At 41.7% G+C, this 13218-nt stretch overlaps 1 protein-coding gene across 1 annotated transcript in view; it reads left to right on the forward strand.

Moving 5' to 3' along the window:
- Positions 1-13218, forward strand: part of HYDIN (HYDIN axonemal central pair apparatus protein) — a 435992-nt gene that overhangs the window by 266839 nt on the left and 155935 nt on the right. Inside the window, exon 24 of the mRNA XM_060288997.1 lies at positions 548-861. Within this exon, the coding sequence (XP_060144980.1) occupies positions 548-861 (314 nt within the window). The remainder of the gene's footprint in view (positions 1-547; positions 862-13218) is intronic.

Below are 13218 nucleotides of genomic sequence, written 5' to 3' on the forward strand. Positions count from 1 at the left end.
CATCCCTTTCTGGGTCACCCTCTACAGAGCCCCTCCACCATGGGGTCCTTTAGAAAGCCTTTTTAAAATTTTCTTAAGCAAAGAACTTTTCCCACTTATCTAGGAAGAACGTTTTACAATCTAATTTATTTTCAGTTAAGAATATTTCATAATAATTATTCATTGCAGATTTTCCTTTTACAACTCCTCAATCCTTACAACCTCACAACGCTTATCAACAACTCTTTTTTCAAATCATTTTTCTTCAAATTTTTCTTGCTTTCATTTTCAACTAAAAAATATATATGTGTGTAAGTGCATAGAGATAGATAGATATGGGTAGATATAGATATCGATAGCGATATACTAGCTGTTTAACTATGTAAAGTGTGGTTACATAGTTATGGATAAAGTGTATATATACGTATTTCCTACTAATCTGTGTGTCTGTATGTATATGTGTGTGCATATAGATATATATGTATATAACTTTGGTTGTCCTATTTCATGTATCAGGTTGGAAATGCACAGTATGGAGGTTGGTAATTCCCCATTATCTTGTTTGTAGCCTATTAAACTGGAGATGGGTGAAGAAAAAGACCTGCTAGTCAAATTCAACCCTTTCTATAAAAACGATTTGAATACCTGGGTGGCAGAAGAAGTTCTAGAAATCAAGTATGTGGAGCATCCCCAAGTGGACCGCCTGCACCTGCGTGGAGAAGTGAATTACCCCAACCTCACCTTTGAGACCATGGAGCTGGATTTTGGCTGTATCCTGAACGATACTGAGGTGATCCGCTACATCACAGTCACCAACTGCAGCCCCCTGGTTGTGAAGTTTCGCTGGTTCTTCCTGGTGGATGATGAGGAAAATCAGATAAGGTACCAACTTGCGTGGCAATCCTGCAGAGCTCTCCCCTGCTCTTCATTTTTTTCTCCTTCGGGCTTTGCACTTTGTTTCCTGTATTCTGAGTACTGGTCTCTCATGAATACTTTCACTTCCAACAACTAATCATTGACAGAAGGAACAAAGAGCCATGGTCCATCCTAGGTTTCCAAACAGGAAAAGCAGATAAAACATCTTTGAAAGCCCCAATTGCCACCAAATTAACAAAGTGATATCCCTAAGCCTGCTCTAATTTTGAATCTAGTGGTTGGATCATTAGAAATTTATCACTAAAAATAGTCTTCATAGAGTTTCCTTAATAAGCATTTGAAACCCAAAGTACGAATTGAGCAGGGTGATACATGAGATGTGTGCTGCCCTGAGCTCTACCTTCTGCATATTTCAGTGGGTTCCATTATGGCCCATATATGTACGTATGTATATAGATATATACTTATGTACAAAATAGTGGGAGGTGGTGAGCGCCGGAAGGGAAAAGCTGTCTTTACAATATTTGGGTTTAGAAGAGTCTTTCCTGTTCAATTAGAAGCTAAAGCCAACTTAATTTGGAAAACACTCCCTTAAAGAACTAGGAACAGCCTATTTCAGTCAAGCCTCAATAAGTTTCATGTGGGTCAAAAGCCATGTTGTTGGCCAGGATGGATGGGCTTGTGCATATTTCCTTATTGGATGTTTGGACAGCTCGGTTTTCAACACCTGAATTTTGAATGGCCATTCTTAACTAGGAAAGTCTCATGTTATTTCTAGGCTGGTCGATGCTTCCTGTACACTATCCTCATCTTGTGTATGATAGCCATCCTTTCTTTCCTGTGCCTGTTTCCATGGTAACTATGGCTTGCTCTGGATGTCTTCCATAAACATCTGATGATGACCCGGTGTAGCACCGAAGCCAGTTCTGGGCCTGAGTGATGGAGCCTGCTCATTAGGTGCCAATGACTGTTGAGGTGTGGGATGAAATTCTGTAGATGGTGAACATTTAAAATAATTATGGAAAAATCAGCCAACCTGACCTAATGAGTTTCGAACACCAGATTGTGTGAAGTTATTCTGATGGAACACAGCTAAATGAGATTTTTCTATCTGGGAGCAAGGGACATGCTTTATTTTTTTTTTTTATTTTCGAGAGGCCATTTCCATAATTAAAATGATGACATTTTGAAAATGTTCTTGGCCAGTACTGGAGATGATACACTTAATTTTTCATTGGCTTAAGCACTCATTTAACCATATGTTTCCTTTCTTCTTTATCTTCTAATATCTTGATACTGAGCCTCTGCTTATATTTCATTTGTTCATTCATTCATTCATTCAGAGAGTCACTCAGAAACCATTTGATAAGTGGCTCTTATGCACCAGATAATGGGTGAGGTATCAGGGATACAGAAGTGAGTAAGACATGATCACTGGACTGAGGCTATTGGGGAAACGGATGTGTAAACCATGACACATGATAGTGCCAGCCTCTGAGGGATGCCGGGGGAATGAATGCTTGCAGGAGTCAGAGAAGGCTGCACTGAGAGGCACGGTTAAATGCTCCAGATGGAGTAGCAGGGAAACATTCTCAGTAACAGGAATAGCATGTATATAAGTTCGGATTCATGGATTCTGTTGCAAGTGACAAGAAACCTGACCCTAAGTAAAAATGAAAAGCAGGGACTTCCCTGGTGGTGCAGTGGTTAAGAATCTGCCTGCCAATGCAGGGGACACAGGTTTGAGCCCTGGTCCGGGAAGATCCCACATGCCGCAGAGCAACTAAGACCGTGAGCCACAACTACTGAGCCTGCACTCTAGGGCCCACGACCAACAACTACTGAGCCCGCGTGCCTAGAGCCCGTGCTCCACAACAAGAGAAGCCACCGCAATGAGAAGCCCACACACCGTAACGAAGAGTAGCCCCCGCTCACCACAACTAGAGAAAGCCTGCACACAGCAATGACGACCCAATGCAGCCAAAAAACAAATAAATAAAATTTTTTAAAAATTTTTTTCTAAAAAAAAAAAATGAAAAGCAAAGTTCATTCACTGGTTCCCACAACTCAAAAGTTCAAGTTCATTCTGGCTTCTGGCCTGGCTTAAAGCAAGGACTCAAACAGTGTTGCTGGAGCCAGGGTCCCTGTCTCAGCTCTGCTCTCTGTCATGAGTTAGCCGCGTTCTCAGATCAGCTTTTCTCCCATGGTCACCAAGTGCTGCCAGCACTCCTGGGGCCATGTCTGTGCAGATTCTGAGCCACTGAAAAGGAACATGAGCCTTGGTCCCAGAACTTCCAGGAGATGCACTCTGATGGGACCATCTTAATCACCTTTCCTGTCCCCTCCCCTCACCGGTCACCATCAGGGGAGGGCGAAGCTCTTGATTAGCATTGGCCTGGCCGTGTGCCCCACGCCAAGCGCTGCAGTGATGACCTCAGAACCACATGGACTGAAGGGGTGGGAGTGGGGCAGATCTCCAGGCAAAAAACTGCAATATAGGAGAAGGAATGCGGGAGAGGCAGGTGGCACGCCCCTATCAGTGTCCACAGGGGACCCGTCAGTGCAGCCACAGTGCAGACTTCATCAGTGGGGGGCAGTCTGGGGAGGCGAGTCTGGGCAGGTAGGTTGGCAGCAGTGTGTGAGAGGCCTGGTATTCCATGATAAGGCACTTAGACTCTTTCTTGGAGGCAGTGGTGAGATTTGTAATCAGGAGAGTGACAGAGTCAGGTTTTTTCAGAAAGATAACCCTTAGCAGCATTCAGCACAGTTGTCCAACCCCTCCTTCCTGAAACACATTCCTTTCATGGCTTGAATAGCACCATACTCTCCTGCTTTTCCTCTTGTCCCCTCGACTGACTACTTCTCAGCGCTCGGCCAGCAGCAACTCTGCTGCAGTTGTAGGACGCAGGGCTCCCTCCTAGGCCGTCTGCTCTTCCTGGAGTTGCATTTACCGACAGCTTCACTTAGCCCTGGTTGCAGAGGCTTCTGAATGCGTTTCTCCACCGTGACCCCTCGGAGTTCCAAGTGCATCACCCTCTTGACGTCTCCTCCTGGATGTCTCGCAGGTGGCTCGTGTCCAGCGTACCCCACTCCAGTCTCAGGCTCTCCCCTGCCCCCTCCCTGCCTCTCCTACAGGGCCCTTGTCCCAGTAAATGACATCACTGTCCTGGGAGGCATCCAGATTCCCTCCTCTCCCTTACCCCACGCATCAAATCCATCACCAAGTTCTACCTATTACACCTTCTAAAAACCTTTCATTCCCATCTCCATGGTGGTTACCCTAGTTGAAGCCCCGATTGCTCCTGCCTGGACAGTTGTGACAGCCCCTGACTGGGCTCTCTGCCTCCACTCCTGTGCCACAGTCCATCACCCCCTCAGCAGACAAGCGATGAGCATGTCACTGCCCTGCTTTTCAGCTTTGAAGGACGCCCATGCTTCTTGGGATAAAGTACAAAATATTCACTGTGTTCTTCAAGGCTCAGCTGCCCCTATGCTGCCCCTGAATTCCTCTCCAACTTCTTCTCACTTTGCTCTCCCCTTACCACACTGACTTCTTTCTGTTTACCCACCATGCCGGCCTCTTTCCCTGCCCAGTGGTGGTTTGCTGTCTAACTGCCCTCTCTCTACTGGACGCTCTCGCCTCTCCTCACCTAGTTAGCCCTGCTGCCTCACTAAGTCTTCAGCTTAAACCTCCTTCCCCAGGAAGCCTTCTCCGAGACCCTGCCCTACCCAAGGTCCCCTGTTACAGGCACCAGTAGCCTATCTCCTTGGTGACTCATCACATTTGCAGCTATGGCTAATGGTCAACTTCCTAGCTGGTGCTTAATCCCCATGAGACTAGGGAGCACATCTGTTCTGTTGCCTCTGGATCCCAGAGCCCAGCACAGTCCATAGCACAGTCCTCAAAAGGTATTTTCTAGTTAATCAACTGCTCTCCCTGCCCCTGGTGTTTGTAGTGAGAGGAGAGTCATTTCATAACTGGTTTAACATTCTTTTCTGTTGGCTTCCTGGCACCTGCCAAATGGAAAGGTTCAAGGCATAAATATCACCTTGAAGAGAAAAAACAATGCCACTTGCTGTCTAGACATGCTCTGTCTGTGCAGCCCGTCAGAAAAACATGAACCACTCATTGGCTAAAGGTCACTTTTATCAGATATACCAACACAAACCTTTCTTTTCCAATCAGAATTCTTCTAAGCCTCACAACCAGTAAAAGAAACAAAAGCATAAAAGAAGTTTTCTTCTTCTTTTATTAGGCAGGATATGAGGAGGCCTAGACTCTCAACATTCCTGCCTGTCACAACACGTATACATCACACGTGTGTGTGTGCGTGCACATGTGGGAGCGTGTGTGTGCACGTGCATGTGTACATGCATGTCTGTGCATTTGGGAATGAGTGTGCGTGTTTGTGTGTGTGTGTGTGTGATTTTGTAGGGAATTCTGACTCAGACATTCAAAGCATCTCTCTTGTTTGAGCATATTTTTGGTTCCAAGTTGGCCCTCATGTCACACATAAGAACAAAGAGAGAAGTAAAGTGGGCAAGGGTGTTAGGTAAGCACTCCCTAAGCCAGTCCTTGCCTTAGAAACCCACTCATCCATGCGAGTCCACGTGCATGACAGAGTTCTAGACTGAGTTTGATAGATAACAGTCCACGCGCTCACAGTACGCAAGTGATGAGGAAGCTGGGAGGACATATCAGGCCTGGGCATGGCTGCCGGCACAACAGCACTGCAGAAACATGCCCTTTCTTCAGCCTAACTGCTTAGCCGGATAAGAGCACGATGCTTTGTGGCATCTCTGTGAAAGGGGAGCACAGGGAAGCCGACACTGAAACCAGGCTTTGCTTTTAAGAGACCAGAGAGAGAACCAAGCAGATGCTGGCTCAGCTGGCGTCTATGCCCAGACTCAGAGCTGCAAGCTGAGGCAGTGTTAGAACTTGGAGCATGTGGGCCGCATGATCCCCAAGGACAGCTTTGCCTTTTTGCTTCCGAATCAGATTATAAATAAACCAAATTCAAGAGCCTAAGGGAGCCCAGCCTGACAGCAAAGGAACGTGTGTTGTTCTCACACTGATTTTTTTGTGATGAGCATCAGTTGTCCAATATTGTGATTGGAAGAGGAGGGTGGAAGAGCTGGAAGTGGGGTGGAGGGTCCTTATCACCTGGATGCTTCTGTCTGTCTCTTCATCACCCCTCAACTTCTCTTGCTTTGAAAGTGGAACTTCTTAAAGACATGGTATCAGTGGTAGTTGAGGTCCTGGGCTGTGGAATCAGACATGGCTGGTTAGAATCCCAGCTCTGTCCTAAACACATGACCCCATGCCCTGGCTTACTTACCTGTAAAATGGGGATAATGCAGAAACTGAAAAGACTTGCTGTGAGCACTAAATATTTATAAAGTGCATGTGTCTTTGAGATAACACATGAAAGAAAAATCTGAACTTGGTGGCTGTTTTCAGGTCTCAAAGGGTCCCTTCTTCTCCATTCCTTCCCACCAAGTGCTACTAAGTGAAGCACTCCCCAGGATCCTAAAGTGTTGGAACCATAGGGTCCTTAGACACCAACATGATGGACTCAGCCCCTTTTCCTTCTGAAGGTTAGAAAATTCCTTTCCTGTACCAGGCCACATTCATCAAGGCTGAAGCCAGGCCCTCAAAGGCCACACTCCATGTGTGGTCAGGAGGGCCAGGCCCAGAGTGCCCTCTGCCTTCCCCACCACTCCTCCCTGCAGCCAGGTAAGCCCAGACCCATGATCAAGGACCCCCAAGGGCCCAATCAAGGAAACAAAAATGTTTAGGGGGAAAATAAAACATGGTTCTTTATTTTTCTTTCAAAAAAAATAATAATTTTATCAAATCCCATGGGTCAGGCACTGGGCATCCTTGCACCACAGCCTTCCAGGGCTGCTCAGTGTGCTAAGAGCCTGGCCTCTAAGGCAGCCTTCTACTCAGCCACCTGCCCCATGTGACCTTGATGGATGCCTGAGGGTCCCTGAGCCTCGGCTTCCTTGTCTGAAATGAGGGTGATTATAACAGCATCTCCCACATAATGGTTGTGGTGAGGATTGTCTCAGCCCCTACTGCAGAGCTCTTGGATCTGTGTGTCACATAATAAGTGCTCAGTAAGTGTCAGGTGTTACGGCCATTCCTTTATTGAGGAAATTGAGTGGATTGGCACCCCTGTAATGCTAATACAGGACCTATTTGAGAAGCAGAATCCTGGAGGTGGCTTGGAAACATCTCCTGGAATCAGTCAGAAGCCACTTCAGGACACAGAGAGGCCTCACGGGGTCTGAGGGCCGCAGGTGTCTCTTGCTAGCTTGAGCTTCTGTCCCTTCAATAAATATCCCTCTGTCTTCCCCACAGGCCCTGCACCTCTCAGAATCCTTCAAGCTTCTGCAGTTGTATTTTTTTTTTCCACCTCCCAGAGAAGTTTGGATAAGAGACAAAAGTGAGCGTGGAGCCTGGGGTCTAGAGGGAAAGCAGTTCTGATGAGGGAGCAAAAAGGGTCAAAAGAGGGAACAGAAGTGGCCACAGCTGTCCTCAGGCAAAGTGCCAAGTCAAGTTCTTATGCCCCTCCCATCCCCTTTCTTCCCTAACTCTCCCCCTGCTTGTACTTGAGCCAGAATGACAGTTTAACAGCCCAAAGAATGAACCCAGTGCAAACAGGAGCTAGCCCCCTCGCCTGTATTAGTTTCCGATTGCTGCTGTAACAAATCACCATAAGCTGATGCTGGCAGGAAGTAGACAGCACGCCTAAAGGATTAGTCTAGATGAGATGAAGAAAGGTAGCAGAGGCCTGAAGGGACAAGGGATGAGAGTCTTAACCAGAACCTCTGTGGCCTCCCTTACCAACTCAAGGTGTTATGTGACCTGCTTTTCTGAGTCATGTATGGCTGAGGGTTGAGGGGAAGTAGACCTTAAGAATATTCACTGAGCAGTAGTGCAGAAGTACTGGGGGTTAGAACTTCAACATAGTATTTCAAAGGGGACCGATTCAGCGCATAACAGTCTTTAATTTAAAAAAATTAAATCAGTAAATACGTGAATAAACATTTTAAGAGTAAAAAGGTCATGGTATCAGAAGCCCATGAGTAAGGGAAATGGTAGCAATATGACTGGAAAATTCTGCAGGGCCAGGTCAGGTCCAGTGCTGTAGGCCATGCTGAGGAGTTTGATTTTTTTCAAAATGTAGTGAAAAGCCATGGAAGGGTTTAAAGTAAGTGATTAAGAGAGAGTGACATGGGCTACCATGGACCAGAGTCAACAGAAACGGTAGTCCTTAGACTAACAGAACTGCGAGAGGTCATTATCAACAGAAGAGCAGGTCATTATCAAAGGGGGAGCAGGCTCATTAAAGGCACTTCTACTGGGTATACTTAAGGAAGAAGGAAAATTATCTCAGACATATATCTGAGATACAAGAAGGATTTCTGAACTAAGAAAATGGTATTATTATGGGTAAAATTAAAATACCATTAACTACATAAAATAATAATGTAAAATATTAATATAGGACTGAAATACTATATAGTATGGAAGGGGAGAAATGAAAGATTTTAGGTCTTTGAGTTGTTCCAGAAGAGGGAAAAGGTAAGCTTTAAACATAAATTTAAGTAAAGAAAAGAAGTAAAAGTACTTTATTACTAGAAGAAGAAAAAAAGTGAAAGGGAAAAATATAGTCAATCCAAAATAAATAAAAAATTAGGGGAAGGAGTGACATGGAAAATAAACACAAAAATAAATAAACAAAAATTACAAAATAAGATGATAAAATAAATCCAAATGTATCGGTAATTGAAATCACTATAAATAAAACTAAGAAAATGATTGTGCTTCTGGATTTTACTCACAATTATTTTAAAAAGATATACCTGAAAAATAAGGATAAAGTAATATAAAAGGATGGGGAAAGATAGAACAGGCATATAATGGAGGAAGTTCTGAGGAAACTATGAAACATCAGTTAAAATAGACTTCATTTTTAAAAATTTTTTATCGGAGTATAGTTGATTTACAATGTTGTGTTATTTTCTGCTGTACAGCAAAGTGAATCAGTTATACATATACATACATATATATATATTTATTTATACACTTTTTTTAGATTCCTTTCCCATATAGGTTATTACAGAGTACTGAGTAGAGATCCCTGTGCTATACAGTAGGTCCTTATTAGTTATCTGTTTTCTATATAGTAGTGCGTGTATGTCAATCCCAGTCTCCCAGCTTATCCCTCTCCCACCTTTCCCCCCCAGTAACCAAAAATGGACTTTAAAACAAAAAAGCATTACCAGAGGTCAAGAAGGTTACTAGGTCAGTTCACCAGAAAGATATAATAATCCTAAACTTCATACATCTCAAAACATAACTTCAGAATACATAAAGCAAATCAAATCCCCTATCTTTAATAACACTCTCTCGAGCAGACAGAAAATCAGCAAGACTATATAGCTTACATTGCCGCATGTAGTAGCCACCAAACCTCATGTAGCTATTTAATTTTTTTTTTAACTTTTTAAATTAAAAATGTAGCTCCTTAGTCACACTAGCCATATTTTAAGTGCCCAGTAACCACGTGTGGCTTGTGGCTGTTGTATTGAACAGCACAGATATAGGCCATGTCAGTCACTGTAGAAAGTTCTGTTGGACAGCTCTCCTACAGACAATTCGAACACAATTAACAGGCTCCATATAATATATGTAGAACACCCCATTAAGAAAATACTCTTCCAGCCCTATGGAACACTTATGAAAAATTACCATATACTAGGGCTTAAAGCAAATCTGTTATGTTAGAAATCAATAACAAATATATATTTAAAAACAAACAAGAAGAACATAGACATTTTAAAATACACTTCTGAATAACCTATGGGTGAAAAAAATCACAATGAAAATTAGGAAATACTTAAGATTGAATGATGATGAAAAAAATCAGTGGTAGTGAAGCTGAAGTGGACTTCTAAAAATTTTTATTGGATTATAGTTGATTTACAATGTTGTGTTAATTTCAGGTATACAGCAAAGTGATTCCGTTATACATATACATATTTTCATTCTTTTTCAGATTCTTTTCTCATATAGGCTATCACAAAATATTGAGTAGAGTTTCCTGTGCTATACAGCAGGTCCTCGTTGGTTATCTATCTTATGTATACTAGTTTGTGTATGTTAATCCCAAGCTCCTGGTTTATCCCTCCCCCCCACCACCCCATGCTTCCCCTTTGGTAGCCGTAAGTTTGGTTTCAATATCTGTAAGTCTATTTCTGTTTTGTAAATGAGTTCATTTGTATCATTTTTTAAAATTAGATTCCACATATGAGTGATATCATATGATATGTCTTTCTCTGTCTGACTTCACTTAGTATGATAATCTCTGGGTCCATCCATGTTGTTGCAAATGGCATTATTTTGTTCTTTTTTATGGCTGAGTAGTATTCCATTGTATATATGTACCACATCTTCTTTATCCATTCCTCTGTTGATGGATATTTAGGTTGCTTCCATGTCTTGGCTGTTGTAAGTAGTGCTGCAATGAACATTGGGGTGCATGTATCTTTTCGAAATATGGTTTTCTCCAGATATATGCCTAGGAGTGGGACTGCTGTATCATATAGTAGTTCTATTTTTATTTATTTATTTTTAGTTATGAATTTATTTGGTAATTTTATAATCGTCTATTGGCATATACTTTTTTTTTTAATAAATTTATTTATTTTTGGCTGTGCTGGGTCTTCGTTGCTACACACAGGCTTTCTCTAGTTGCGGCGAGCGTCGGCTACTCTTTGTTGCGGTGTGCGGGCTTCTCATTGCGGTGGCTTCTCTTGTTGTGGAGCGCAGGCTTTAGGTGTGCAGGCTTCAGTAGTTGTGGCATGTGGGCTCAGCATTTGTGGCTCACGGGCTCTAGAGCACAGGCTCAGTAGTTGTGGTGCACGGGGCTTAGTTGCTCCGTGGCATGTGGAATCTTCCTGGACCAGGGGTTGAACCCGTGCCCCCTGCATTGGCAGGCGGATTCTTAACCACTGTACACCAGGGAAGTTCAGTAGTTCTATTTTTAGTTTTTTAAGGAACCTCCATACTGTTCTCCATAGTGGTTGTACCAATTTACATTCCCACCAACAGTGTAGGAGGGTTCCCTTTCCTCCACACCGTCTCCAGCATTTATTGTTTGTAGACTTTTTGATAATGACCATTCTGACTGGTGTGAGATGATACCTCACTGTAGTTTTGATTTGCATTTCTCTACTAGTTAGTGATGTTGAGCACCTTTTCATGTGCTTTTTTTGGCCATCTGTATGTCTTCTTTGGAGAAATGTCTATTTAGATCTCTTGCCCATGTTTTGGTTGGATTGTTTGTTTTTTTGACATACAAACAGCATGAGCTGTTTGTATATTTTGGAGATTAATCCCTTGTTGGTCACTTTGTTGTCAAATATTTTCTCCCATTCTGTGGGTTGTCTTTTCGTTTTGTTTATGGTTTCCTTTGTTGTGCAGAAGCTTTTAAGTTTAACAAGCTCCCATTTGTTTACTTTTGTTTTTATTTTCATTACTCTAGGAGGTGTGTGCAAAAAGATATTGCTGTGATTTATGTCAGAGAGTGTGTCCTGCCTATGTTTTCTTCTAAGAGTTTTATAGTGTCTGGCCTTACATTTAGGTCTTTGATCCATTTTGAGTTTATTTTTGAGTATGGTGTTAGAGAATGTTCTAATTTCAGTCTTTTACATGTAGCTGTCCAGTTTTCTCAGCAGAAGCTAAAGTGGACTTAAATGAAAATCTGTAGTCTTAAGTCAGTGGTTCCCAACTGAAGGCAATTTTGCCCCCCAGGGGACATTTGGCAATGTCTGGAGACATTATTATTATTATTATTATTATTATTATTATTATTATTATTATTATTATCAGCATCAGCATCATCATAACCAGGGGGAGCTACTGGCTTCTAGTGGGTAGAGGCCAGGGATGCTACTAAGTATTTTTCAATACACAGGACAGCCCCCAACAACAAAGAATTATCCATTCGAAATATTGATAGCGCTATCATTGACAAGCCCTACTTTAGATGCTTATGTTACAGAAGAAAGGAGGCTGAAAATTGAGTTGAACCTTCACAGCTATAAAAGTTGGGTAAGTAAATAAACAAATATAGCCAAAGAAAATAGACAGAAGGAAATATTGAATGTATGACCAGAAATTAATGAAAGAGAAAATTAAATAAAATACAAAGAATCAACAAAGCCAGGAGTTGACTATTTGAAGAGACTATTAATAAAATCAACAAATTCAGGCAAGACTGATAAAGAAAAAAAAAAAAGACACAACCATTACTAGGAATACAGTTATATAACTACAGTTGCAGCAGATATTAAAAAGATGAAATTTTCATGAGTAACTTTATGGCAAAAATTTGAAAAATTGGATAAAACGAATAAAATCTTAGAAAAATACAACTTACCAAAACTAACTTAAAAAAAAAAAAGAAATCCCAGCTTACCCTTCCCCCTCCCCGTGTCCTCAAGTCCATTCTCTAGTAGGTCTGCATCTTTATCCCAAGTGGCATGGACATATATACACTACCAAATGTAAAACCGATAGCTAGTGGGAAGCGACTGCATAGCACAGGGAGATCAGCTTGGTGCTTTGTGACCACCTAGAGGGGTGGGATAGGGAGGGTGGGAGGGAGGGAGATGTAAGAGGGAAGAGATATGGGGATATATGTATATGTATAGCTGATTCACTTTGTTATAAAGCAGAAAGTAACACACCATTGTAAAGCAATTATACTCCAATAAAGATGTTTAAAAAAAATCCAAATGGTCTTTTAATCACTGAAGAAATTGAATAAATAGCTTCAAGTCCTTCTATAATAAAACACTAGTTCTGATAGACAAAGGCAAGTTTTTCCAAGTATTCAAGGAACAAATAATTATTCCAAACTTACACAAATTTTTTTTTTATATTACTTATTTTTTATTGGAGTATAGTTGATGTACATTATTGTGTAAGTTACAGGTGTATAATATAGTGATTCACAATTTTAAAGGTTATACTCCATTTATAGTTATTATAAAATATTAGCTATATTTTCCATGTTGTACAATATATCCTTTTAGCTTATTTTGTAACAGTTTCTTATTTTTGTTATTTTTTATTCTTATTTTATAGCATAATAGTTTCTACCTCTTAATCCCCTACCCCAATATTGCCCCTCCCCTCTCCCCTCTCCCCACTGGTAACCACTAATTTGTTCTGTACATCTGTGAGTCTGTTTCTTTTTTGTTATATTCACTAGTTTGTTGTATTCTTTACATTCCACATATGTGATGTCATACAGCATTTGTCTTTCTCTGTGTGACTTATTT

Source organism: Globicephala melas, chromosome 19 (assembly GCF_963455315.2).
Source record: "Globicephala melas chromosome 19, mGloMel1.2, whole genome shotgun sequence".
Classification (NCBI taxonomy): Eukaryota; Metazoa; Chordata; class Mammalia; order Artiodactyla; family Delphinidae; genus Globicephala; species Globicephala melas.